This window comes from Gallus gallus, chromosome 6, assembly GCF_016699485.2.
Source record: "Gallus gallus isolate bGalGal1 chromosome 6, bGalGal1.mat.broiler.GRCg7b, whole genome shotgun sequence".
Lineage (NCBI taxonomy): Eukaryota > Metazoa > Chordata > Aves > Galliformes > Phasianidae > Gallus > Gallus gallus.
In genome coordinates, this window is record NC_052537.1 from 32,583,809 (window position 1) to 32,608,640 (window position 24,832).

A 24,832-nucleotide genomic window follows, 5' to 3' on the forward strand; every position below is an offset into this window, starting at 1 on the left:
ATGTATTTTCTTATGCACCAACTGCGATCGTAGCGGCACACAAGAGACAGGCTGCAGACAGTTCCTCATTCTGAAGAGCTTTCAATCTAATTACCCCAAGCAGAGAAGAGACAGGATGGATAAGGAGAACCAGAGGACGGAGCAGCTCAGAGGATTTGGGTTTCATTGGCAGATTGGTTTAATCGCATTTCCTCCCAGACTGCTCCATCTTTCATTGCACTGTGACTGGAAGAAGTCTCAGGCTCTGACAGATCTTTACTGGGAGTAAATTACAGAGCTGGGGACTGCCTGCCTTCCTTCAGCAAGTTCAGTCCTGCAGACAGGTTGGGAAATGAATCTCACAGGTAATCCTACAAACCTTTTTGCGCTTCAGTGAACACCCTCACAGTGCTCACAGGAGTACCAGAGCAAGCTGCCTTACCACTCATACATCGCTTAGCTCCATGTTTATACCATGCCTAATACACAGTAGGGGGGCAATGTGCAGGTTCTGATGGGAATTAATGAAAAAGCAGAACATCTCCCACTGAGCAAACAGCCAGCTCCACCAGCAACGTATCCAATGAAGCTCCTTCCTTCCCACGTTCCATTTTGCACTCCATTCTATTACCAGGTATCTCACTATTACTCATAACCACACAATCTGCAGTCCCATTTTCGTCAATGGGGTATTAGTGTAACTGCTGCCTCCCATGAAAAGACCCTTTTTCCATGTAATCTGTAGGAAATGCACTATTTTTGAGCCTGGCAGTTGCCTGGCAGGCCTGGCTGAGGTTCTCCAACCTTCCAGATGTGACATGCAGTGCCAGTGTACGTGTAAAGAACTGGATTTAGTTTTATTCAGACTGAAATACTCTTAATGTTGTAAAACTGTCATATTCTGGGATTGCTTGTGGATTTCAGGCAGGGTTTCTTAAACTGCAGGATGTTGGAGGGGGGGGGGGGGGGGGGGGGGGGAAGCCTGCATATATTTGTGTCTATTATCTCATTGTTCATATGGATCCCTATTAAACGTGCCTGGCTGCTTTTTATTTTTTCCAGCATCAGTTATTTGTGTTGCCTGTAAAGGCATCAGATCAACAGGCCAATATTATGAAATGCTCAGTTTGATGGAAGTTGTCAGTGATGACAGAGTGGGCTCTAAGAGCAGGCAACACTCAATATAGATACTTCTAATGAAAATACATCGTTAGTAATGCAACGTCCTTTCTTCACGTTGCCAAGCCTTAGAATATATCAAGTGAAACGATTAGGATCTTTAACAGCTATTGAATAATACCCAGTAAATCATTTTTTTACTGTTATTCATAAAAATTTATAGGAGAGCACCTAACTTGCTGTCTCTAAAAGTGAACTATGCTTTAAGGCTAGCACTGTTCGGACTGGGGAAGGGGAGGCAATGACAACATTTGATTGTTAATATTATAGAAATACTAGAAATACAGAGAGACTCATTCTTTTCACAGACATACAAATTCCATCATCAATAAGGAGATACACTGAGATGCATCTTGGACCAACTCGTTGACCTATAATGTACAGAGATGGTGACGGCAAAGTTTTCTGTATGAGCTCATCAGATGAAGTCCAAGTTATTCCCTACAGCGTCATACAATCCACCTGAAGTTGCCATTACACTACAGAAAGAAAGTAATCCAGGGTCATACTGTGAACTTCAGTTTATCTACGCTATTGGGTTGGTTTCTCTTCCCTCTTATGCGTTCTTAACTCCTCCAAAGGTAGCTTGGATAACCCAATTACTCTTAGGAAATATACAGGAAAATAAAGTGCTTTATGGCAAAGCCTGCACTTCTGAAAGTATTAATTTATATATTCTAAGTAATTTAAAGAAGCCTTCCATATAACAATGAAAACTGCCATGCAGACTGTCTAAATGCTAGTTTGGAAAACACATGCAGAAGCTTTAGAAATGGGGAAGCATAAACAAGCAGAACAGCTTTATGTTATAGATTCAACAAGCAATGACCCAATTATTTTGTCATTTCTTTAGTGGAAAAAGGAATTAAAAAATACAGCAAATTCAGCTGCGGTTTTAGAAGATATTTTAATCCAAATGCCGTGTACGTAAAAACATGGTAACAAAATCCAACAACATATTTATGTTTCTGGCTGGCAGAAAAGCAAGCATTCACCCTGCAGGTTTGAGGAAGAGGCTGAGGTGTGGGCATTTCTCTCTTCCTGGGCTGTATCCAATCATGATTCCACATGCAATTTTCAACCATGAGTGGGTATTCACTTTAAAAACAACACATCAGCAAGATGCCTGCATCAAATTAATTAACTCCAAGGCAGGGTATGGATCCAGATGTAATAATATTTGCCTCTTGAACAGTGATCTTGTGGGGGTCCCAATTCAAAAGAGACTTGCTAACTACATCTCCTTGTCCATGATTTTCAGTTTTGCTTCTGCTAGCTAGATGGGAGATTGTTTTCTAAAGCATGGCATTGCCAGCTACCACCTCTTCCTTGAAGTCATGAGAGGGAAGCATGTAGGATCTACCTTCAATCCCCAGCTCATTTCTAGCAATCTGAATTGACCCATTATGAATGGGGCTTGCCTGTACCAGGAGAACTAGCTGAAGGTGCAACCAGCACCACTTCAGGCTGTAATTTCAGTTTGGCTCTGTACAGATATTAACCCAGGTCTGAAAGCAGATTCAGCCTCAGGACAGCCATGCCCTAACAATGCAGCATCTTCCACTGAAACTCAGGTCAAAAAGAGAAACAACACCCTCTATAGAACTATCTTGCTTGCCCATAACCTGTAGTATAATTACAGTTAATCTCATGCAACATTAACTATTCTTTATCATAAAATTATCAGCAGACATCCTTGGAAATGCAGATTAATGTTGTAAATAGAAGATACGTGAACAGGGCAAGGAGAACACTCTTGGTTCACCTTTATTTCCTAAATCACTCATTTGTTTTACTTTCTTCTGGTCCAAATAAAGATGGCTGGGTGAGCAGATAGTCTCTACAGCTCTGGTATCAAATGGGAACGCATTTAGGAAATTACTCTTTATTGTCCTTTTAAAGGCACAGCAGACAAATGATTGTTGTATTTAAAGAACGTCTTCCATTAATTTAAGAACTCATTCAATTTTTCAAATGGAATGAAAAAAAGGAGCACATTTCCTTTTTTACTTATATTTTTAGGAGCCATACCACTAATCCTTTTCAATCCACACCAGTCTGGGCTTGTCTAACTCCTCACTCTCAGCTCTGGAAATGGAGAAATGTCAGCCTTGTGCTGTCTGACAAGCTCCTTGATGTTTGGAGGCAGGATGTGCTCTGGTTAACTGGTTATTCCTTATGATTCCAAATGTGTCTTAGCTCCAGGAGCTTTCTCATTTTAAAATATGTAATAACTCCCATGTACTTTGAAATGTTTGTTTGGGGAGAAAGGAAGTTGCACTGCAGAGACAGGCAAGAGGAGGTCAAGGTAGCGTTGATGACAAGTTGACACCACCAGAATCAATGGAAGAAATGCCACTGTTCTTATAGAAGTTGGATCAGGTTTTCACATTGAAAAAGACCTCATGACCTTTGCAGTATAACCTATTTCTTCAGCTGTGCACTTTCCATCCAAACATACATTGCCAGAATGATTTCCAGTAACACAGCACAGCCCAACTTCTCACAGCAGTCAGTGTCAAGAATGGACAGTGAAGTATCTCCAGAAACAACCATGGTCAGTTTAAAGAATCAAAAGCCCATACTGCACATCTCAGCCTTCACGTGGACAAAGTTCAACATGTAGGGGCAAGACAGGAAGCACTTGCAGTAATAGATGGTCTGTCAATGCCTGAGAGGGGAGCATTGTGGTGCCAGCAGGATGTGCTTCAGGTTGCTATTTCTGATAGCAACCTACTTCTTTTATCATAGAGTCATAGAATCACAGCATCTTTAAGGCTGGAAAAGACCTCTCAGGTCCCCAAGCTCAACCCCAGCCTACCCCACCATGCAGACCATCCACATCCCTCAGTGCACATCTCCATGGTTCCTGAACCCCTCCAGGGATGGTGACCCCACCACTCCCTGGGCAGCTGTGCCACTGCATCACCACTCTGAAAATGTTTCCTAACATCCAACCTGAAACAAAAACATGTGTTGAGTTTCTGCACACACATTTGCCTATCTAGCTTGGCTACAGGCACATCCCTTCTCCAAAGACCTCATTCGCCGGGGACTAAAAATTCATCCTTCTGACACAGTGTGCTCAGGCACCAATGGCAAAATCACATGTCATAAGGCAGCTGTCATTTCGGCTTCCAATTCCCTATTTCTTTTTCTGGGTCATTCCAAAGTAGAAGCAGAATTCGGGCTCCATTTATGTAAAACACTTAAACACAGGTAGAAAAAAAGAAGCTGCAAAGGTATGAAGCTACTACAATAGGTTGGTTAAGTCCACAAACATATTTTGGGGGATGACAACTTTAACATTTATATTATTCATACTATTTTGATCCAGTTTTAGTCTTTCCAAATTTAGACTCTTCTAGTTTTAAACAAAAATTCTTAATGAAGCTTATTGAATAAGTTTAAACCTATTAGCTAACTGTAGGGCTTTTCCTTTGGAATGCGTGGTTTATAATTCATCTTCCAATAGTGGAAACTTTCAATGGAAACTCCAGCAATCTAGTTCCCATGTCTCTACTAAGACTTAGCTCTCAGTTATGCAAAGGGTTTTAAAACTGCAATGCACCTGAAAGGTGAAATACAAGTAAGAGAACATTTCTGCTGACCTGCTGCCTGCTGACAGTATATTTTGATTGCTTGGCTGTCACAGACAGCCTTTGTGGGGGCTGGCTTAAACAGAAAAAGGTTCTCCATGTTAAAAAAAATTCCTTATATTTACAGTGTTAAGCCATTTGTAGGGGGACATGGGCTGGCTAAATTTTGCTGTTTTGGAGATGTGATCGTGGAAGTGTGAAATTCTCACAGATGTTCATGAGTCATACTCTATACTTGGTATGGGCCAGCTTTTCCCTGGAAACAACCCCGTAGGTTTCAGTCTGGGTAGTTTCTGACTTTGCTCACATACAAAGTATTGATATTAATGCATGCTAGTTTGTTTTCTGGCCTGAATTCAGTCCACCAGATTAACTGGAGGAAAGACAGATAAATGTTCTTCAGGCAAACACACTGCTTTTATTTGCTTTTTGTTATACACCCATTCTCTGAGCACCAAAAGAACAAAACAAGCAGCATACACTTACATCACATCTCCTAGGCAGAAGTTAAATAAGCTGAATAATAGACCCAGACCAAAGATCAATGAAAGGATTGAGTTGATGCCGAATTTTTCTATCCAGAGACAACATGAATTGCGCTCTAATACTGCATCAAAACTGTGTGTGTCTCTAGCACAAGGAGAATACACTGCACAGGAGTTTAAAATGTCAGAGGCTGTATGAGAAGAGCGCTGGATTTATTACAGTGCTGCAGCATGCACTTCTAATGGTTCCTGTTGAATATTTAGAAACAAAGGACACCTTAAGTTGAAAGCCACAAAAGCCTGCTTTGATATGAGGTCTGAGCCAAAGCCTCCTTAGGTCAAGAGGAGCATTTACATGGGCTCCAGGTGAAGGCAAAGCCTCAGTGAGGGTCCCACAAATATGGCCCATCTGATATCTTTCAGCTACTTTGGATGATCAGATACTCCTCTTCACTACAGCCCTCTTTCAGGGTCTCCAAGGTCACCAAAGCGATGTCCTCACCCTCACAGCCCTTCTGTGACTCACAGACAAGGAACACTTCCATGCTTCCTTCCTGCCACCTAAATGTTGACTGATGCAGGAATCAGCCTTCTGCCCTAAAGGCTGCAGACTGTGCAAGAGTAGAAGAGCTTCCTCTCCTGCCATTCAAGTTCAGGGAAAATTCAGCAGTTCAAGGCAATTAAGGAGTAATTTAAGGATTATTTTGATCCTTTAGGTAATATCTGACATGAAATCAAACTTTTTTGGAATTTGGAAAGCACACTTTATTACTTCAGTTTTCTTCCCTCACACATCCAGACTGTGGCTGGTTCTCGTTGTGACAAAACAGCACAATTAACAGGAAGAGTATCTGTTATTCCTGGCACAGCTGGAGGCAGGAATTTCCAGAAAGCCTGTTCTCTAGGAGCTTTCTGGCCTAGACTTCAGACTCAGGAAGCTCAGCTACACTCCAGACTCCATGTAGCCTTCCTGGAGCTGCCTGCTGCTGCTGTCATACATTCTGTCTAAGAGGTGGCATGATCTGTGATGTGGACAAGCACAGGATCCCTGTCCTCCATGCATGGAACCTGTGGGCCTGAACACAAGAAACATTTCCCAGTTTTTATCCTGCAACTGGATCTTTCTGCCCATGATCCTTCTGGAAAGTGGGAATCATAGAATGGCTTGGGTTGGAAGGTACCTCAATGATCATCAAGCTCCAGCCCCCCTGCATGCAGGGCCACCAACCTCCATACCTAATACCAGCCCAGGCTGCCCAGGGCCCCATCCTTGGAGGTGTTCAAGGCCAGGTTGGATGGGGCCCTGGGCAGCCTGGGCCCCATCCACAGCCTCTCTAGGCAGCTGTTTCAGCATCTCACCACTCTCATAGTAAAGAACTTAAGAAAGTACCCAATAACTTAAGAAGCAGCAGCCAAGCCCATACATCCGTAAGAGAAGAAAAAGGTGGAGAAAAAGAAGGCCCGCAGGCAGGCACCAGAATTCCCACTCTTCTTGTCCATGGGAACACCAGCTACACTGACCTGACACAGGGGAAGATGATCACTAAGTGGGAGTCACACAGCTACATGTTCCCAACATGGTCATAGCTACAAAGCCCTGACAAAAGAACTGATGTGATAACTAGCAGTGTTCAGTGCTATTACCCGTATGGAGCTGGTAAGTATCACCACGGGCATAGCCTGAGGAAAGCTTCCAGGTCCTTGTAATACTTGGTGTGCTCTCATTGGTACCCATGACCTCCACTTTCTGTAAGAAGGAATATGCGCATTTAGTTGCTCTGGGAAAGAAACATCCCCCTGAAGAACCAAAAAGTGTTCTATCAGTTCTTGTTGTTATAAGCACTGAGTAACGTTGACTTATGTGTTATTAATTTAAAATGTCTCCTCTGCTGTTTTTCTGAAGCACAGGATGAGGACTTTCTGTAATTCCAACCAAAGCCACAAAACTGAATACAGCCGTCGAAATGAGAACCACTCTTTTCTTCCCAGATCTAAACAAAGAGACTTAGACAAACAATGGAGAAAAAGCAGTCAGACTGCTTGCAGACTGGCTGGATATAGGACTAAAAGTACCATTAAAATACCTATCTATCCAATGCGCTCATGCCAAAAATAGCTTAAAATATCAAATCACTGAGGTATACTGCAGGACCAACGATTCTACAATAAGAACATAATTGTAGCTATTAAAAATAAGCATTGAGACTTGGAATACCATTAACAAGTAAAAAAAAAAAGACAAAATAGCTGCTATCATCAGATACTTCTGTGGCCCAACAAACAAGACACCTTTAAAGTGCTAAAGCTTAAGAAGTTCAACAATTCCACTTGAGTGCATTTTACCACGAATTGTGCAACTGCATAAAACAGTTGTATAAGAGTGTCTTAGGATACACTCAATTTCTTCCCTGCTCCTATGAAAGCTGAAGCAGTAACTCTATAGAGCCATAGCTAGATATAGCACAGCACACTCACTGTGTGGTTGTACAGAGGGTCAGCACAGGCATGAAATTCTTCAAATATGCATAACATGAAAAATTACCTAAGCTTTGGCTCCTGGAAATATGCATCAAAGCGTTCTGCTAGCTTTAATCTGAGGCAAACACTCATTTTGGAGCAAACAGTGATCCCAGGCTGCACAAGAGAAGTACCCAAGTGGGAGGAGATAGGAAAAGAGCATCCTCCATCGCAAGGATCAGAATTACACACCTGGAGCTATACCAAACCTGGTGGTGAAATGCATACAAACAACTCCATTCTCTACAAGCATGCAACTTCACTGAATTGAGTGTTCTCACTGATATCATGCAGTTTTCATCTCCGAATAGACTCATGAAGTTAGAAAAGACCACTAAGGTCATCCAACCCCCCACCTTCTCTCTCTCCCTAGCACACACATGAAGTCCACAGGCTTCATCCTTTCAATCAAGCAGAAAAAAAGCTGATTATAAAAGAGTTCTTCATAGTAGTGACGAACCATTACATCTTATTGCCACAGTTACTGCTGCCTCCATTCTTCAGTACTCAATTTACACTTGAGAAAGACTGAAATGTGCCACTTTCCAGTAAGCAGTACTTCAAGGAAACACAGAATCATTTGAGTTGGAAGAAATCCTTAAATGTCATCTGCTCCATCTCCACTTAATGTCATTCAACTTCTAATCAAGTTTAAGCTCTAGAAGAGACCAAGCTGTATTTCTTCAACTTTCCAAAAAGATGGAAAATGTGCTGAATATGATATCAAAACAGATGCATTAGCTTCCTTTGATGAAACAGTCCAAGGCCTAAGCCAAGTGAATGAGTGATGAAGATAGAATCACTGTGCTATTCACTTTTGGGCTCCAGAGAAGGCTGTTTTCTACCAGTTTTGCTCTCCGACTTAGCTCTTGGTGGGAGCCAGCAAGCTTCAGTGCCAGCACCATGGAGGAGTAGGAGCTGTGCCTCTAGGCAGCAGACAGTCATTAGTCATCTTAACTGTGAGTTGAAATGTCAACTTTAATTTTTTTCATGATTAAAACTAAAAGTACGCATTTACCAACAGAATGTAGACTAGAAGTATTCTGTATCTGCAGTGATACCTGTGACCATCTTTCTTAAGAGTCACTCTCCTCTGCTTATTTATGAAAAACAAATCCTTGCCAGTTTTAAATCTTTCCAAAGGATATGTGGCTGATAAGAAGCGGCATTAAAATCCCCTTCCCCTCTATGCAGACAAACACACAATTGCAAACACACCTCCATGCACAAAGCAATAAGATCCCCAAAGGTGAGCTGGGCACCTCAGCAGAGCCAACCATCACCACCCCAGCACCTAACTGTGCATGCAGCAGCCCCCTGCACTGAGCTGTCGCTCTTCCTACAGCAGCAACAGTTGGGGCTGCCCACCACAAGGAACCATCATGGAGTGATGGGAATGGTCATTGGGTTTGTTTGTGAGCAGTTACCCCATGCAGGCTGCTCTCAGCTGCAGCCCAGCCCTCCTCCAGGTTGCACATCTGGGCTGAATACTTGACCTATATAGACAGCCTGTGACAGGAAATACCTCAAATCCATCCAACTTGGTTTTAAAACCTTTTATACAGAGTAAGGCTTGGTGTTACGGAGACACGGTGCATCTGCTCTAGCAGGGAGCTTAGACATTTACATATTTGTCCCCAAAATCACATCTGTTGTTACTGTTATTTATGAAATAATATGAAGAATTAATAAGAGCAAACTCTCCTCATAAAGCATAGGAGCCACCGTAGTGCCTGGAGCTGTTACTTAGACGATGATTTAGAAGGAAAGTTATGTGCTTATAATTAAGAAGATTTCAAACCGTGTGCTCCTTCCCAACCCTTAAAAAGGAATGTTTGTATTTTTCTGAGCACAGTAGAAGGAAAAAAAAAATAAATTCAATTGAGTTGTTTGCTCTTTACTTAATTATTCTTTCTGGTGGATGTTTTCCTTTTTTTTTCCAAGCTTAGCTCTAATACTATACTAGGACATCAGAAATAGCTGATACAATTGCAGTCCTGAACAGTGGAAACGTTTTTAGTGCTGGGATGAGAAATTTGCCAAGAGCACACACAAAATACTGGAGGTCCGTTGGTTACACCTGGAGATCCTAAAAAGATTTAGGAACTCATGTAACAAAGCTTTCTCCCTTCCTTTAGCACACCCTCTGCCCCAGCTGTTGCCCCCTGAAAGCAGAGTTCAAACACACCATGGGCTATCCATTGTACCTCCCCATCTCTATCTGCCCTTGAACTAGCCATGAAATTGACAACTTCGTGAGCTTAAACAAAAAAAAAAAGGAAAAAAATGCCTCAAGACCAAGCAAGTACCAGGATTCCATGGTCTTAAGAGCTGTGTTGATGTCTTTCAAATGTTGAGAGCTCAATGTTTTTACAAACCTCTGGGTTTCCTGCCTGCAGAAATGCTGAAAGACACGACCCTCTGTATTGCTGAACGGATCACAGGGAGGTTCAGCAGGGAGGCTCTTACAAAGCTCCAGATCCATGCTAGAGAGCAAAGGAGCTGAAACAGTTCAAGCAAGGTTCAGACAAACATCGCAAATGGTGGGCACCTCTCCAACCCAAATGGCTGAGCGTCCAGAGGTCCTTCCACCTTATTCCAGCTTCCTATGAACTCGCAGCTTTGCACAGCCCACAAAAAGTTTCCCAAAATTCATTCTGTCTAAACATCTTCTCTGCTTTGTTTAAAAACGCAGCCCTGGTCCAGAAAAGGCACCTCATCACAGGCCAAATCTTTGGCATGTAGGAAGTCTCCATGATGCAAAGCTGTGTGTGTCAGAGTCTTCAAATGACATCAAATACGAGTTTTTCATGAGTTTAAAATTACATGCATGCATGCATACATATATGCTTCTTTAAGGCTCACAGCAAAAGACATGCCCTTACTATCCTTTGGATCCTTGCAATACATTCAAACAAACCCTAATACATACTGCTTGTCCCCAATAGACACTTGTGCAAGTAAAGTAGTCTTACAGTAGCAGCGGTCCACAGTGTTGCCAACAGACTCTTTTCCTCAGATGCAAAGATTGAATGTGCTGATGTGAAATATTCAGGCCATGATCTGGGATTTATCAGTAAATCAGTCACTGCCATAGAGCACCCATCCTCCCAACCACCCACAGGAGCTGGAAGCATTCAGTGGGCATGGGAATTCTGCAGTTGGAAAGCAGTGGAATAGAAAAAGTTTCAAGGCAAGCTTCCATGAGCATAACAAATTGTTTTTCAACTCGCTAATTGGGGGGAAAAAATTAATGCAGAATTAATGAATAGAAATAAGGAAGTTTTGCAGAAAAATAGTTGTATGCTATTTTCTCTCCACGCTTTCAAAGATCTCAGTGGCATTTTAGCTGCATAACTCTCATCCTAGCATTTTAATTACAGTTTGAAAGGTTTCCCATTCTAGTCCTGTCAGAAGAGTGCATGGACTCTCTCAGTCATTGCCATTTGACTGGCATCCAAGCATTAAAAAACACAAAGTACATATTTGCTCTCTGCATATTATTAGCAATGTCAAACAATTCAGATGTTTCTGCAGCAGTTCACATTCCACGTATTACTAGCCTTTGTCATGATTTGAACTATTTAGAAAGTAGATCCACAAGAATGTTTCCCTCCTTTTCATTTAATGGCTCAAAATAACACCAAATGCCTTCATTTGCTGGATGAGAGTCTTTTTCTTTGTTCATTGTGGACTTGAACTATTGCTAGCAAACAGACATCATCCTTTTTTCTTTTTAGAGTTTCCAGATCCTAAGTACCAAGCAAGAACTCTGCAGGGAAGAAAAAAAGATTTAGAGTATATTAACCCTCATATTTACATTTTATTTTTTTTTTTAATAAAGAAAGAATTTGATCACTCAGAGAACAGATGCTATTCCTTGAGATTTCAGGAGGAATTTATCTCAGACCCATTTTCTCCCCTGAGCTGTGTGCATCCCACCCATCTCTGGGTCTCTGTAGTGCCTCACTATGGCAGCACATGCAATGGTCTTTAGAAGAAGACTCAAAGCTCTCTGCATTTCTATACGATTTCTTGATCATCTGTTCCTCTACAAGATAGAAAGAAGATTTCGGGGGCCTCTTTTTGTCAATTACACTTATCTGATGGAATACCTGATGTGAAGGAATTGGACCAGATGTGAGACGCTTCTGTGGGGAGTCTGGAAGACATCTGGACTGCAGTCCTCCAAAAGTATGAGATCCAAAAGTATGCAGAGGAGCCTCAGGGTAATGCATCTGACCAAATACCCGTAAGGAATTCTTCTCTTCATCTTGTGATATGCCCAGGGCCCTGGCTATGACTGCTTCTGGCTAGTCATCCTTTCCTCCCATCAGCCCTAAGTTTACTAACATCACTTCTCTTCTTAACACCACCTTAAGAGAAGCCTCCTAATCTGGGCTGAGCCAAATGCACTGAGGACTCAGGTACGTGCCATGCTGTTAGGCCACGTGCACCCAAGATCATACCGGAGTCCAGGTTTACTCTGGGAAATACCATATCTGCAGCCCATACACAACCCAGATGTACTTTTGGCACAGTTTTCAGTGGAATTTTTGCTTGAAATTTAAAGCACACAAAGAGTGTGGATTAAACACTTGGTAGGATAAGACTAGGTCTATCCTTGGGAGTAGAGTACTTGCCATCCAGTGCGTGATAGCAAATTTCTTTCTGTTTCTGAAGTGTTTATGTATGAAAGACATAAAGAGGACAAAAACAATCAGAAAATTCATGTTGTTGAGGGCTTTAAGTTCTACCTTTAGACAATCTCATGTAAAAGGCTTTTGGCTGAAGCTGAAATTTCTGCTCTAGGCCACTGAAAACCTTTAGAAGGGGTGAACTCTGTCCCAGTGTCCAGATATCCTCTGTTCTGTGCATTGGACAGACTCATTACACTATTTAAAATTCTCTTGGGGAAAAAGGAGCGTATGTGAAAGCCAAAGAGGGCATTAGGCTCACCAGTTACGGCATAGGTAAGGGAGTGTTTACATCCAGATTTGAAATAACTTTTTAAAGAAAATTTGAACTTTTCCTTTCATACAACAGACATTTTAGGAGCACCCTGACAGTAAAGCAGAGCCATAAACCTATCACCATAAAATACAGTCTCTCAGAAGAAAATGTAAGAATGCTCTCATTTCTGGGAAAGATGGTTTTCAGTTGCTCTCATTTCAAACACCACGTCTCCCAGCACACCACAATGATTAGTGCAATCAGGCAGTTTACAGGAAGTCTCAGATGTGTTGGAATCGGGAGCTACTTGGCCTCACTCTGTACTCTCTCATCAACTGAACTTCTATTGAAATGAGGCCGAGAAGGAGATTGTTTTGCTCTCCAGAGTTCATACGAGGAAACAGGGAAAAGGCAAACGTGATGGCAGCAAAGGCCACAGAACTGTTGGGCCTCTTCTTAGCCAAAGAAAAATCTGGAAGTCAAGTTGGGTCTTTTAGGGTTCCCCATCAGGTTCTTTTAAGCTCCAGACAGAAGGATCAATCTTGCAGAGCCAACAAGAACAAAAGTCAAGAAAGGTATTGTATTTGTGATAACCTTTGGAAATGTGAAGAAAATCATCTATGTACTAGGACTCAAAATTGAGCATTACTCTGCTTACATCGCCTGAAGATATCAGGGTATTGTAAATACATCCAACGTACCAAGCTTGAAACATGGCCATCAGATAAGATAATGAAAGAGTATCATTATCTTCTTTCAAATGATTGCCCACATGGCTAAAACATTCTTATTACTGATGTGAATACGTATCTTGCAGATAAGGTTGCTGTATTCACATCAAGCTGCTAAGGCAGGAGAATATGGGGATGATTCTTCAACCTAAAAAATGAAGGGTGAGAAATCCTGACCTGATAATTATTTTGGTGTCTGTACTCACTAACAGTGGATGAGATAATCAGATATTCAATTTCAGCTGTGATTAATAGTCACTGGAGGTCACTATGGTCTACTATGCCAGCTTTGTTGTGGTATTCTGCAATATCAAATCCCAGTGGGTACACTGAGGCTCAGCCTCACACGGACCACGCAGTGAGGGTTTGCAGTTCACTTATGTGTCAGAATATGAAGTCATTCACTCTTCCTAATGTAAAATGTGCTCCTCCAACTCAGAAATATCAGTATTTTGTAAAATTTTTTTAGAAGACGTTATTGTAAGACATATTTTACAATATATTGAGCCAGATTCCCATTTATAAGACAGCTCCTTTAAACACCACTCCAAAATCAGAAAGTCAAACTAAAGCCTTTTGTTTAAGGAAAATGATGCATTTCACTGTGGAAATAAAGAATAAAAACCTTATCTTGTCTCCATTTATGCTATAATAACACAGTACAAATCCTTACGTCCCAATATCAGCATTATCCCACAGAAAGGAACTATTTTATATCTAAAAGAAGACTCATATCTATGAGTTGCCAGAACATGCTTTGTAATTTAATTCAAACAGAGATAGAGAGGTTATCAGCTACACTAAGTATTGTAAAGATGCTTTAAATGATCCTCACACACTTCCTCTGATGTCTTCATAGGCACACTGACTCTCCAAGTCACCATCTGGCATCTTTTCTATCCCCCTCTTGTTTTTTCCTCACCTTTTTTTTTGTTGTTGCCATCTTTAGCCATGGGTAAAAAAGAGAAACGTTTTTCCTTTCACACCTGTCAAATTGATTTAGCACTGCCTGTTGACTGCACAGAGAATAAGACGCCTTGCTCCTCTCCGGTTGTGCTCCAGCTCTTCCAACACACAGCCAGCACCCACAGTGTCCTGTTATTTTCCTTATCTCATTTCCTTTCTTCTTGTCATGGCATGGATAGTGTGTTCAGGCAAGGTTTAGAGAATTAACTTCTGCATTAGAGACCTAACTGCACAGATATGATGGCTATCACCAACCTTGAGGGAAATCCAAACAGACTCCCTTCAACTCATGGCTTATTGAATTAAGAAGGACCAAATCATCCACTACAATATCTCCCAGGGACAGAAAGATTAAAGTTGACCTATCTGCACCTAACATGACTGATTACTACTATCACCTCTGTTTTCTCTTGGGAAACATCTGAGCTGAATAAAGGCTATGTTGGGTTTTTGCATGGGTAATCATTTGATTTTAAATTTCAGCTGCAACAGAGCTTTATTTGCCTTTTTGTTTGTTTGGTTTTTTTCCCACTTTGCATTATCATATTAACATAATCACAAGCAGCTATTTTGTGTGAATATGCCAGTCACATTTCATCTCTTTTCCTGGACAGTGAATCTTGCAGGAGGTCTATTTCTTATATAGACAGTGAATTGGGCAAGGCTCAAAAACTCCAGGAAGAAAAGGCTCAGATTATAAAAATTCAAGAAACTACTTCTGCACCACACCTTCAAATTCCACTGCTTCATCTTTATGATAGTTTCTAAGTCTACCTAGCTGTCAGAAGTCTTCCTGTCAAAACCAAAAAATAATTGAGATTCGATTGGGAACCTTTGGAGTGACCCCTCTAACCAGCTCACTGAGCAGAGAATAACATTAAAAACAACAAGAATGAGCCCAGGTAATGAGTAACTCATAAAGCGCTGGCATTTCAGGAACAGGTCTAGGTTCAGATTCATATTATTAAAATCTATTCAGTGAAATCATCCTTTTTCTAAAGAGCTATTTTTTCACCTTAAAAATTAGTTTGAATTCAGAGAAGCTCACTGGGAGAATTATCATAGAAAACGGTTTTCTCTAGCATAATCAAATGTGTTTATTCTACATTTTTTTTCATGTTATATTATTCATTGGAGCCGTGGTTAATCAAAAAGTTTTGGCCAATTTTGAAGGCCCTGCTCATTATTCATTCTTAGTCATCTTTGTCCTCTTTTGTTGTGACATTCTTTAAAGGATGGGCTCTTAAACAGAATGGGTCTACATATTTCTAGAGGAGAAAATAGAAGTTGATAGATGAAAAAACTCATTAAAAGCCAGATGTTTTCAGCTTTGCTTGTCACATCTGGCAATTAGGATATGACACATGTTACATTAAAATCTATGGGAAATATTCCAAAGAGAATCTAGGTCCTATAAACTCATTCTTAGAGCTTGCTAGTCTAAGAATTTTAAGCAGAAGTTTTAAAGTCACGTTGTAGGTCACAGGAGTACTCTACTTTCTCTGGACTTCTCAGGAATGGGAACTAGCTACGAGACTGAAGACAGAAGATGCCAGTGGGTTAGATAACAGCAACACCGATAGTATTCTTGGTTTCTATATAAGTCACCTATCACAGAATAGCCTTCACTCACATATCAGCCCCTGGATGCAGTCATGACCTCTGACTACTCTTATCACCTCCTTCTGTTCCCTAACCCAAGAGCCCATACCCTGTCTGCCCTGAATCTCAGCTGTATTTCTGGCTGCTGCCTCATCTCTCTCCTCTCCATCTACTCTGAGCTCCCTAATACATCGCCTAAAGCCACTGCTGGCACCGCTCTCTGCCAGACCCCCGCCAGCCTCCTGCCCTGCCTGGCTTTCAGCCCTGGCATTCCACTAAAATGCATCTTGCCAACATTTCTAATGACTTCTTCCTCACTGGATCTCTGAGACATTACTCCATCTTCAGTGTACCAGTGAAGTTCAACAAGTGCCTTCACAAAACAGACTTTGATAGCTCTCTTTGCTCCTCGAAGTATATGTTCAGCATGCCTACGCATTTTAAATCTCTCCTTTTCCCGTTCAGTTTCATCTCTAGCTAATCCCACCCCAAACCACAATTTTGGCAAGCACAAGCACCTCTTCCTTCCACATTTCCTTCTGTTCTAGCTAGAAACCAGGTGTACCTTGGAAACCATTGCTAATGTACTTTCGGTTATCCATTCGATGCCTTTCACTCTCATCTCTCCTCCAGAGTGGACAAGTTCACCATTTAACTATCTCTCAGACCACAGTGTAGTCAAGTTTTTAACTTCGTGCTTCTGCGTGTACAGACTCACCATTCTGTACCAATTAGCAGACTGCCCAGGAAGGTGGTGGACTCGCTGTTCCTGGAGATGTTTAAGAACCATACAGTTACAGCACTGAGGGAACCGGTCTCTGGGCATGGTATGGTTGGACTTAATGATCCTAGAGGCCTTTTGCAACCTTAATTATCCCATGATTCTAATTCCTTTCCAGTTTTCCCACAGCTAATGCCTTTGTTTCAGCTTTTTTTTTTGTTGTTGTTCACTCATTGAACACTCCTTAAGCCTTTATCACTTCATACCAGTAACGCAATGGAAAGCTCAGCAATGAAAGCAGAGCAGCAAGGTCCCAGGCTGCGGCAAGTGAGAATTTGCTCAAATACAAAAGCTGTAAGCACAGAAATAAAGAGCTGCCTACCTTCTGAAGGCCTCAGGCATGCAGGGAGCTCCAACAAAATCTCCTTGCCTCCACTGCCAACCCTTAAATGAGGTCTGGGAAGGGGTGGATCCTGGCTCCAGCCCTTCTGGTCGCTCAGTTGCATTGCATGCACCTGAGCTTGGCCCTGCCTTCCCACCAGGTGCTCAATCACTGCTTTAGGCCGTGACTTAGACATTTCCACTACAATATCTCATGACATTTGCCATATTATCCTCTCTTTGCTTTTCCTCGCTAATGCCTCCACAGACATCAGCTGAGCAGCAATTTATCCCCAGTGTTCTTAACTTACTGCCTCTGATAGGGCATGCCAATGAAGGCAGCTTTCAGTGCCTATCTGGTCAAAACCTACCTTTGTGCAGCTTTTTGCTTGGGAGGATGCACCCCTCCTTGACCTCCTTTCAGACTGGATTAAAACTTCCTTTTGTCTAATGCCTCATAAAGCCTGACAGAAAGCAGAGTTCCACAGGCTCATCCTCCTGCTTTTCATGATAACGAAAGAGACGTTTTTATTCCCAGCTCTGCGTGCTGGGATCATGGGCTGTCTTATCTCAGATGCTGAAAATTGATACATGCTCCCACTAGATCTTGACCCATGCAAGATATACAGAAACAGATCTAACAACAGCAACAACAACAAAAAAAATGACATTGTTGAACATGTGCCAATATTACACAAAAATAAACAAATATGAGGCAAGTGAACAGCGATGCATCTGAAGAGTTTCAACAAGCTTAGGGAAAGAAACAGACAAGAAAGGAAATTGTGACATATTTCGGACTGCCCAGAAATCAGGCAATGGAGGACCTGTAGAATGTGAGAAAGTTCACTAAAAACCATTCTGAGCTCTGCCATACAAATGAACACCGCTCCTTTATTTTCCAGTAGCAGTCAGAACTGTGGTATAGACAGAAGAAGAATCACCAGCACAAGTATGATTGTCTAAGTCCAATTTGTTTCCTAGGATGAACTTTTGCCAATGTTTGGTACATCCCCATGTTCTCCACTCCCTATAAACGTGATAGATGGTCTCAAAGGGAGCTTTGTAGATGGTATTTTGGAAAGCATGGTATAATCTTAGACTTGAATAGATATATGGAATAGGGTGTCTTTAGCATTGACTTTCTATACTCATTTCATAGCTACGCTGAAAAGCAACAAAAGTATAAAGGAATATATAATTACAGAGATAACTGTGGTGAATTCAAGCACAATAGGAGTGAGAGTGGGAACTGTTCAGCCAAGATTGAGAGCAATATGCAGCATTTAAGCACTTATAAGCAGCGTTCATGGGCACCTCAGCCCCATAAACCTTTCTGAGGTTAAATTTTGGCCCGTGGGCAGACAGAGCCGGTGGGGATTTACCACCCAGGTGGTGGCTGAGATGGCATTTATTAAACTCTGTTGAAAAACTCATAAAAGAAAAACAGTGATGTTAATGACACTCTTTCCACTGATTTGAATGGGCTTTGGATCAAGGCCTAAACAAGCAAAGATGGAATTAGAAAACTGAAATATGTATATACAGAAACCTGTCAATCCGACTGTTTACCTTCCAGGGATGACCTAGTAGCATTTCATTTACAAGTCATGTAGAGGGCAAGAAGGAAGGCTGGAGTTACTGTTATCTGAATCATGTATTTTGCAAATGTTGGTTCTTAACTATACTTTATTTTAAAAACAAAAACAAAACACAGACATTGCAACCCACTGACATTCATAGAATTTTTCCTACCATAACATTACACATGTTGAAACGTTTGAATTCTCACACTCTTAATAATTAGCTTAAATAAGCCAAGCCCGTGTTATCCACTATGAGCTGCATCCTTCAGCCTGCTATGTTTGATTTCAGCTTTGATTCAAAGCCTGGGTTGATCAGTACCAGCTGCTCAGCCAAAGGGCAGATCACACGTCCCCGGCCCTCCGCCTCCTTCATCCCAGCTCCAAGCCAGCCTATTGTTTGTTACAAATAATTAATCCCACATGCCCCGGCTCCCAGTGAGCCTCACAAAAAGCAGACTTTTGTGTTTATTGCATGTCCAGTAAATTAATTCCAGTTCTGGATACACGTATAAACATATGGATGTATACACATATATACAACATGTACACATATTTACACAGCCAGACTCGTAGTTACTGTTCATGGCTGTTTGACTACCACTACATTTCTATCTGCCCTTCTGAAAGGACAAATGTGAGAAATTATGGGCATGTTTTCTTATTTAGTCCCTTCTGCATGGTTCCAGATGTACACGTATTCACTTCCAACAGATACCTAATGACATGGCACGGGACTTTGGTGTCCCTGCACTGCCTGGACCTGTACATCTACTCTTTGCCCTCGCCAGACTGCTGTGTGGTGCCCTTGCTTGTCTTTGGGATAGGGAAAAGGAAAGAATTCTGTTATTACAGCTAGAATTTTTATTACTCTCTGCAGTTAACGTTGCCTGAAACTTCCTTTTGAATGACTCCTGTCTTCAGTTACTTGCTTCTTCAACAAACGGTAGCCCTATTCATCGCTGAGTGTCTGGATAGGTTTTATTAGGGCTATTTCGGTTAAAATAGCTCAGCTGCTCCTGAGGAAAAACGCTGCATTTCACCATATTGTAGCAGGTCTGACAACCAACTCGTTGAGTTGGTGTCAATGCTCCATGTGCTGGAGCAAAAGTTTGGTGGAGGGGATCTGTTGTATGTGGTACCTGTGCAAAAGGCTCTAAATCATCTTCTTGTAGGTGGGAGCTGTGTCAAAAAGAGTACCTGGCTGCTGTGGCAGCAGCAGCAACTGAGCTGTTCCCAGCATTTGGTGGCGCATCATGAGTTTCTCCCATACTTGGCCTTGTGCCCGTCTATGCTAAGGAAGAGGAGAAGGCTGAGTTCAGCACATTGGGCTGAACACAGAAATAAAATGTCCCTGAACTCAGAGTTAGGTAGGGTGCAAAAAGCAGACAATAAGAGATTAATCCTGCACGAGCCCATTGATCAGTGCACAACGGAGTGTATTTTGGGAGGGTTTATGGAAGGTTTGTTTAAAGTTTCTTATTCCATCATTTCCCATGTATAAAAGGAATGTGATTCCATCTTGTTAGGAAATGACCACATTCGGAATGCCTGTAAGACCTCAGTTTGCTCTCCCAGTGGATAGACTTGGAATTCTGTGCTGCTTTATCTACAGTGCATTAAACAAACCAGGATGGGAAGAGGAGAGTGGTGCTTAATGAAGAAGGATGATATTGGTACAGCTGCTGCTTCTCTACACCTGCAAGGTGCTCAGCAAGGTGGACGCCTGTTTGTGCCTATGAATGAAAATTGCCCTCACACATTACAAGCCATCCTCATTGCTGCCACTGTGTTTTCTGGAGTAGATAAGAAGCCACGGTGCCAGGGAAATTGGGAAAAAGCCAACAGGAAAGGCAAAAGCAGAGCTGAACTGCAGAATGCTCCTCTACAGCGGTGCTGTCTCTACTCTTCTGAAGAAGAGCAACCCTGGTACCTAAGGCAGTAGCTTAAAAATCCACTGTGCCCAAGATTAGATAGAAAATAAGCAGCATTTGAGACTAAAAAGCTGCTGGACTGTGATGGGGTCATGGGCACAGATGTCTCAAGTCTCTGTTACCCCATAAAGGCACTCGTCCTGCACTTATCTGTGACCTCCGGCTGCCTCACAAACAGCTTCAAGATTTCACAAATGGTATTTCCTTATCACTGTTTATTATTGTAAAAGCTCAGACCTTTGTGAATCTAAAACTAATTTATTTCTATCTATGTTAACCTCAAATTGAAAATTCTATATATTCTATTCACTAGATCCAACAAGGAAAAGCTAACATCCCTATACAATCCCTGTCTCTCTGTTTTGCTGCTCTGCATGCAGCAGAACTGCCAACTTTCTGCCCTGTGCTCTGGCTGTTACCATGAGAAGTTTCTTCCTGCAGTAAAGAGAAGCTCAGTTCTAAGCAAGTGAGATTTGGTGGTGCAACTAGCTGTTAATGGGAACGACTGGCTGGTAACAGTTGACCCAGCTTCTACACGTTTTAATAATGTTTGCATGTTTTCAGCCAACCACATGCAGAAAATGCAAAAGAAATTGCAGGTGGTCTTTTTTTTAATAAGGTATTTTAGTTGTCGCTCAATTTCTTTGTTTTACAGGCTGATAACAACACTGAGCTTGCCGTGACTCGGTCTATTTCAGTGAAAATCTCTGTCTACATATCTTCCTCTGGAGGGCTGTAAAGCAAACGCTTAAAGAAAGTCACAACTGTAAACAAAATCAGCTCAGGAACTTCTCTTGCATTCAAACGAGTGGGGACAGAGCGAGGTGTCAGCGTTTACTGACAGCCCACGCTGCAGAATCTGTCCCTCTTCATTTGCTCATAGAACTGCAGCTCTCATAACAATCCAGCTGTCAAGTGCAATTAAGTAGGAAAACCATCGTATCTAGAGTGCAAAATAATTAATGTTAGCAATCCGAAAAGTCTTCCCTTGACAAGGAAGGGGTTAAAAAGCCTGTAAAAGTTCTGAAGAGCTGTTCAGCAGGATATTAAACATAGTGCATTGCCATCATCACCACCACGGGCATATTATTGTTATTAGTACCAAGATTGCCATTAGCAGGATATTCATTAATGTTAAAAGTCACAATCAGCATGAGATTCAGAGCCTCCGAGCTGTGGAGGAGGAGGTGGAAAGTTACCTGGTGGAGGTTCAAGAATGGCTTTTCCTTTTTTGCTGCTTTTCTTCGGTTTTAACTCTTTCCTGCTCGGTTTGAACCCTGGGTGTTCCTCTGGCTCTGAAGCACGGATAGTTCCTTCCTCTTTGGGTTGCTCCGTGAAAGAAAAATACTCTTCACCGGGGTATGGAAAGGAGTAATAGTGATCCCTGTTGCTAATCTCTTGCAGGTAATAATCCTGTTCGTCCATGGGGACAGCCCAGGACAGACCCCCCAGCACAACCAGCCCGAGGGCACAGAGAGCGGGGCACAGCTGAGAGGGGCATGAGCTTCTCTTCCTAAGGGCAGTCATCAGTTTTTAGTGTAAAAGCAAAGCCCCCAGACTTTATTTGGCAGGAGGGGAAGCAGAGAGCCCTGGCAGGGGGATGAAGAAGCCCGTCTGCAGAAAGTTCCTCTGCTTGGGGCGTTTGCAGGAGCTGTGCAGCGCGGCGGGACAGGGCTGGGAGGGAGGGGGCAGGCGGGATGCATGTGATCGCCGCGCTCGGCAGCCAGACAGACGGATGGACGGACACGCTGGGGAAGGCAGGACAGGATGCTGGCTTGGCAGGTGTGACCTCCAGCACGGCACACTCGCTGCCTCCCTTTGCTGTCGTCGTTTTCTTCCCAGATCACAGCTCCGGAGAAATCCCCTTGCAGTTCCTTTAGTCGTCCCGCGTGCAGCTGATCCAAGGGAGCGTTTATTCAAAGCAAAGTGAAGTTGGCAGCAAGCCTTCACCGCCCAGCAAAAGAGTTTTTCCATCCCTGGGAGATGCTATGCAGGATGGGGTGGGCACTCTGAGCTCTGGGCAAATGCTGACAAACCATGTATGATGGGACCATGTCCCATCACCCTCATCCCACGTGTGATGGATTATATACCTTTTTGCAATATGTTTTCTTTTAGCATCCCTCTCCAGTACAGATCTGAGTTTCCCTGGCTGCCCCAAACAATATAACTGCATACGTAGCATGTGCCCACTTATGGGCATCTCCTGGGGTACAGGGGAGACACACCAGGAAGGACATGTTTCATCAGTAGCCCTTTTCCTCACTCTTCTTGGCAAGATCCCAACTTTTGTTCTCCCTGAAACATCTTCCAAGCAGATTAGGATGCACTGTGCTGGCAGCTGCACACATGCAGCCCAGTGTTGTTAATGGAATCAATTTGTCTGGGAATCAGATCTTATCTTTCATCTTCTTCATACCTCCAAAATACCCGTCAGTGCTGAAGGAAATGTGCAGCAGTTGGCTCACGTGGAATATGAATCTTCGCTCCTGTGTTGAAAATACCAGCTTATATTTTCATCATGTGTATTGTATTTCTTCCCGTCGCCCAGTCATGCAGGAGAAAGCATTACATCTGTTACTCCGCTCTCTATTCTGCCTTTTCAATCACAGTTTGTGTATGCAGCCCTCGGTCCCAGTTGCTGAGGGCAGAGCACGAGCTACAGAAAATTTGCTCAATTTTGCTACTGTTTGTAGCAGAGCCAAACTTCAGCGAGTCGTATGGATTTCCACATCTCTACAGAAGTCGCAGAAAACTTGGCTTTTCCGTGTCATCATTAATGACCTACTTTTTTGGTAACTGAAGGAGCTTTGGCTGCAAACTATTATTTAACTCATTGCAGTGGTCAAAAATGTTCCATAGAAACTGATGACTATTTATATTTCCATGCAAAACAAGAAGTATTTTCATGCAAGATAGAGTCACGTGAATATTAATTAAAGATTGAGGAATATGATTTGGGGCAATTAATTAAATTATTTGCTTTTGGCAGCTTTACATGTGTACATTTCAGTGGTGTATGTGAGCAAAGATTGTGTATTTTCTTTCATGCACATCCACTGTTCTATGATATGATACCACTTCTATAGAGCCAACTTTTTCTTTTAGGCATTTTATCTATTTATATTATATAATATTACATAATATGTTATTTCTTACCTGTTATATTATAGCAATATTTCACATCTGATTTGGACCTCTTTAATGGGTGTGTATAATACCCGTATATACATAGATGCATTTCTATAGCTAATTATAGTACAGCAAAATCTTCTCCTGTCAATATCAGGACTTTACTTGTTTGATACGTGTAAAAACTGACATTGAGGTGACACAAATTTCCACCCAAACGTTCCCCATTGCAATACCTCACCATCCACATACCCAATAACTGATTTGTGTGTGCTGACTTTGTCTGATATGTCTATTCATGTCTGTGCCTATCTTGCCTACATTTCTTTTTCCCAAACTTCAATCCTTCCTGCTAATTTGTATTACCTATGACTTGGTCAGTATACACAGAATAGCCCCAAGAAATGGCCGTTGCTGCTATGGCTACCTGTGGATCTGCCTGTGCTTTTAGGGCACCCATGCTGCAACCATGCCAAAGACTGCCTCTGGGCAGAATTTAGGTATTCCTAAGGAAAAATAGTTTTTACCCCCCCCCTTTTTTTTCAATTTTATTTTTTAAGATCAGTCAATATCCTTGCAATATGCAACTCACAAGAAAAGAGATGCTTTTTCTTCTTAGAGCAGCATGGGAGTATTCAGTTCATTGAAGTCTCATTAGTTGAACTGAGAAATATTTCCAGACTAAGAAGGGCTGCTCCCTATTTTGGCCTGTGAATTATCACAACAGCTTTTAAAAACTTGGGTTGATATGGAAAGAGATAAAGCAAGCTAATATTTTTGCAGAATAACTGCAGCTAGCCATATCCTCCCTTCTGGAACAACGCCATGACAAGGTTTAAGGCATTCTACAGTTTACTTTAAACCTTTGTTCTTCTGAAGTGAAACAAAACATGCTGTTATCAGCAAACGAGCAGGGGTTTCCCCCTCTGTTCCCAGTAAGTATTTATTTACAACGTTATGGCTTCTCCTCCAAGCCACGTACTGTGAGCCTGCTTCACCAACACTGCTGGGAAAGGAACCCTTCCAGCTCCCCCTGCCCCAACAAACTGCACTTTTCCTATCCCTTGAGA

At 42.1% G+C, this 24,832-nt stretch overlaps 1 protein-coding gene across 1 annotated transcript in view; it reads right to left on the reverse strand.

The window, feature by feature from the left end:
- Nucleotides 1–22,311, reverse strand: part of CPXM2 (carboxypeptidase X, M14 family member 2) — a 67,406-nt gene extending 45,095 nt beyond the window's left edge. The window contains exon 1 of the mRNA XM_421810.8: nt 21,830–22,311. Within this exon, the coding sequence (XP_421810.7) occupies nt 21,830–22,157 (328 nt within the window). The 5' untranslated portion in view covers nt 22,158–22,311. The remainder of the gene's footprint in view (nt 1–21,829) is intronic.
- Between the last annotated feature and the right edge of the window lie 2,521 nt (nt 22,312–24,832).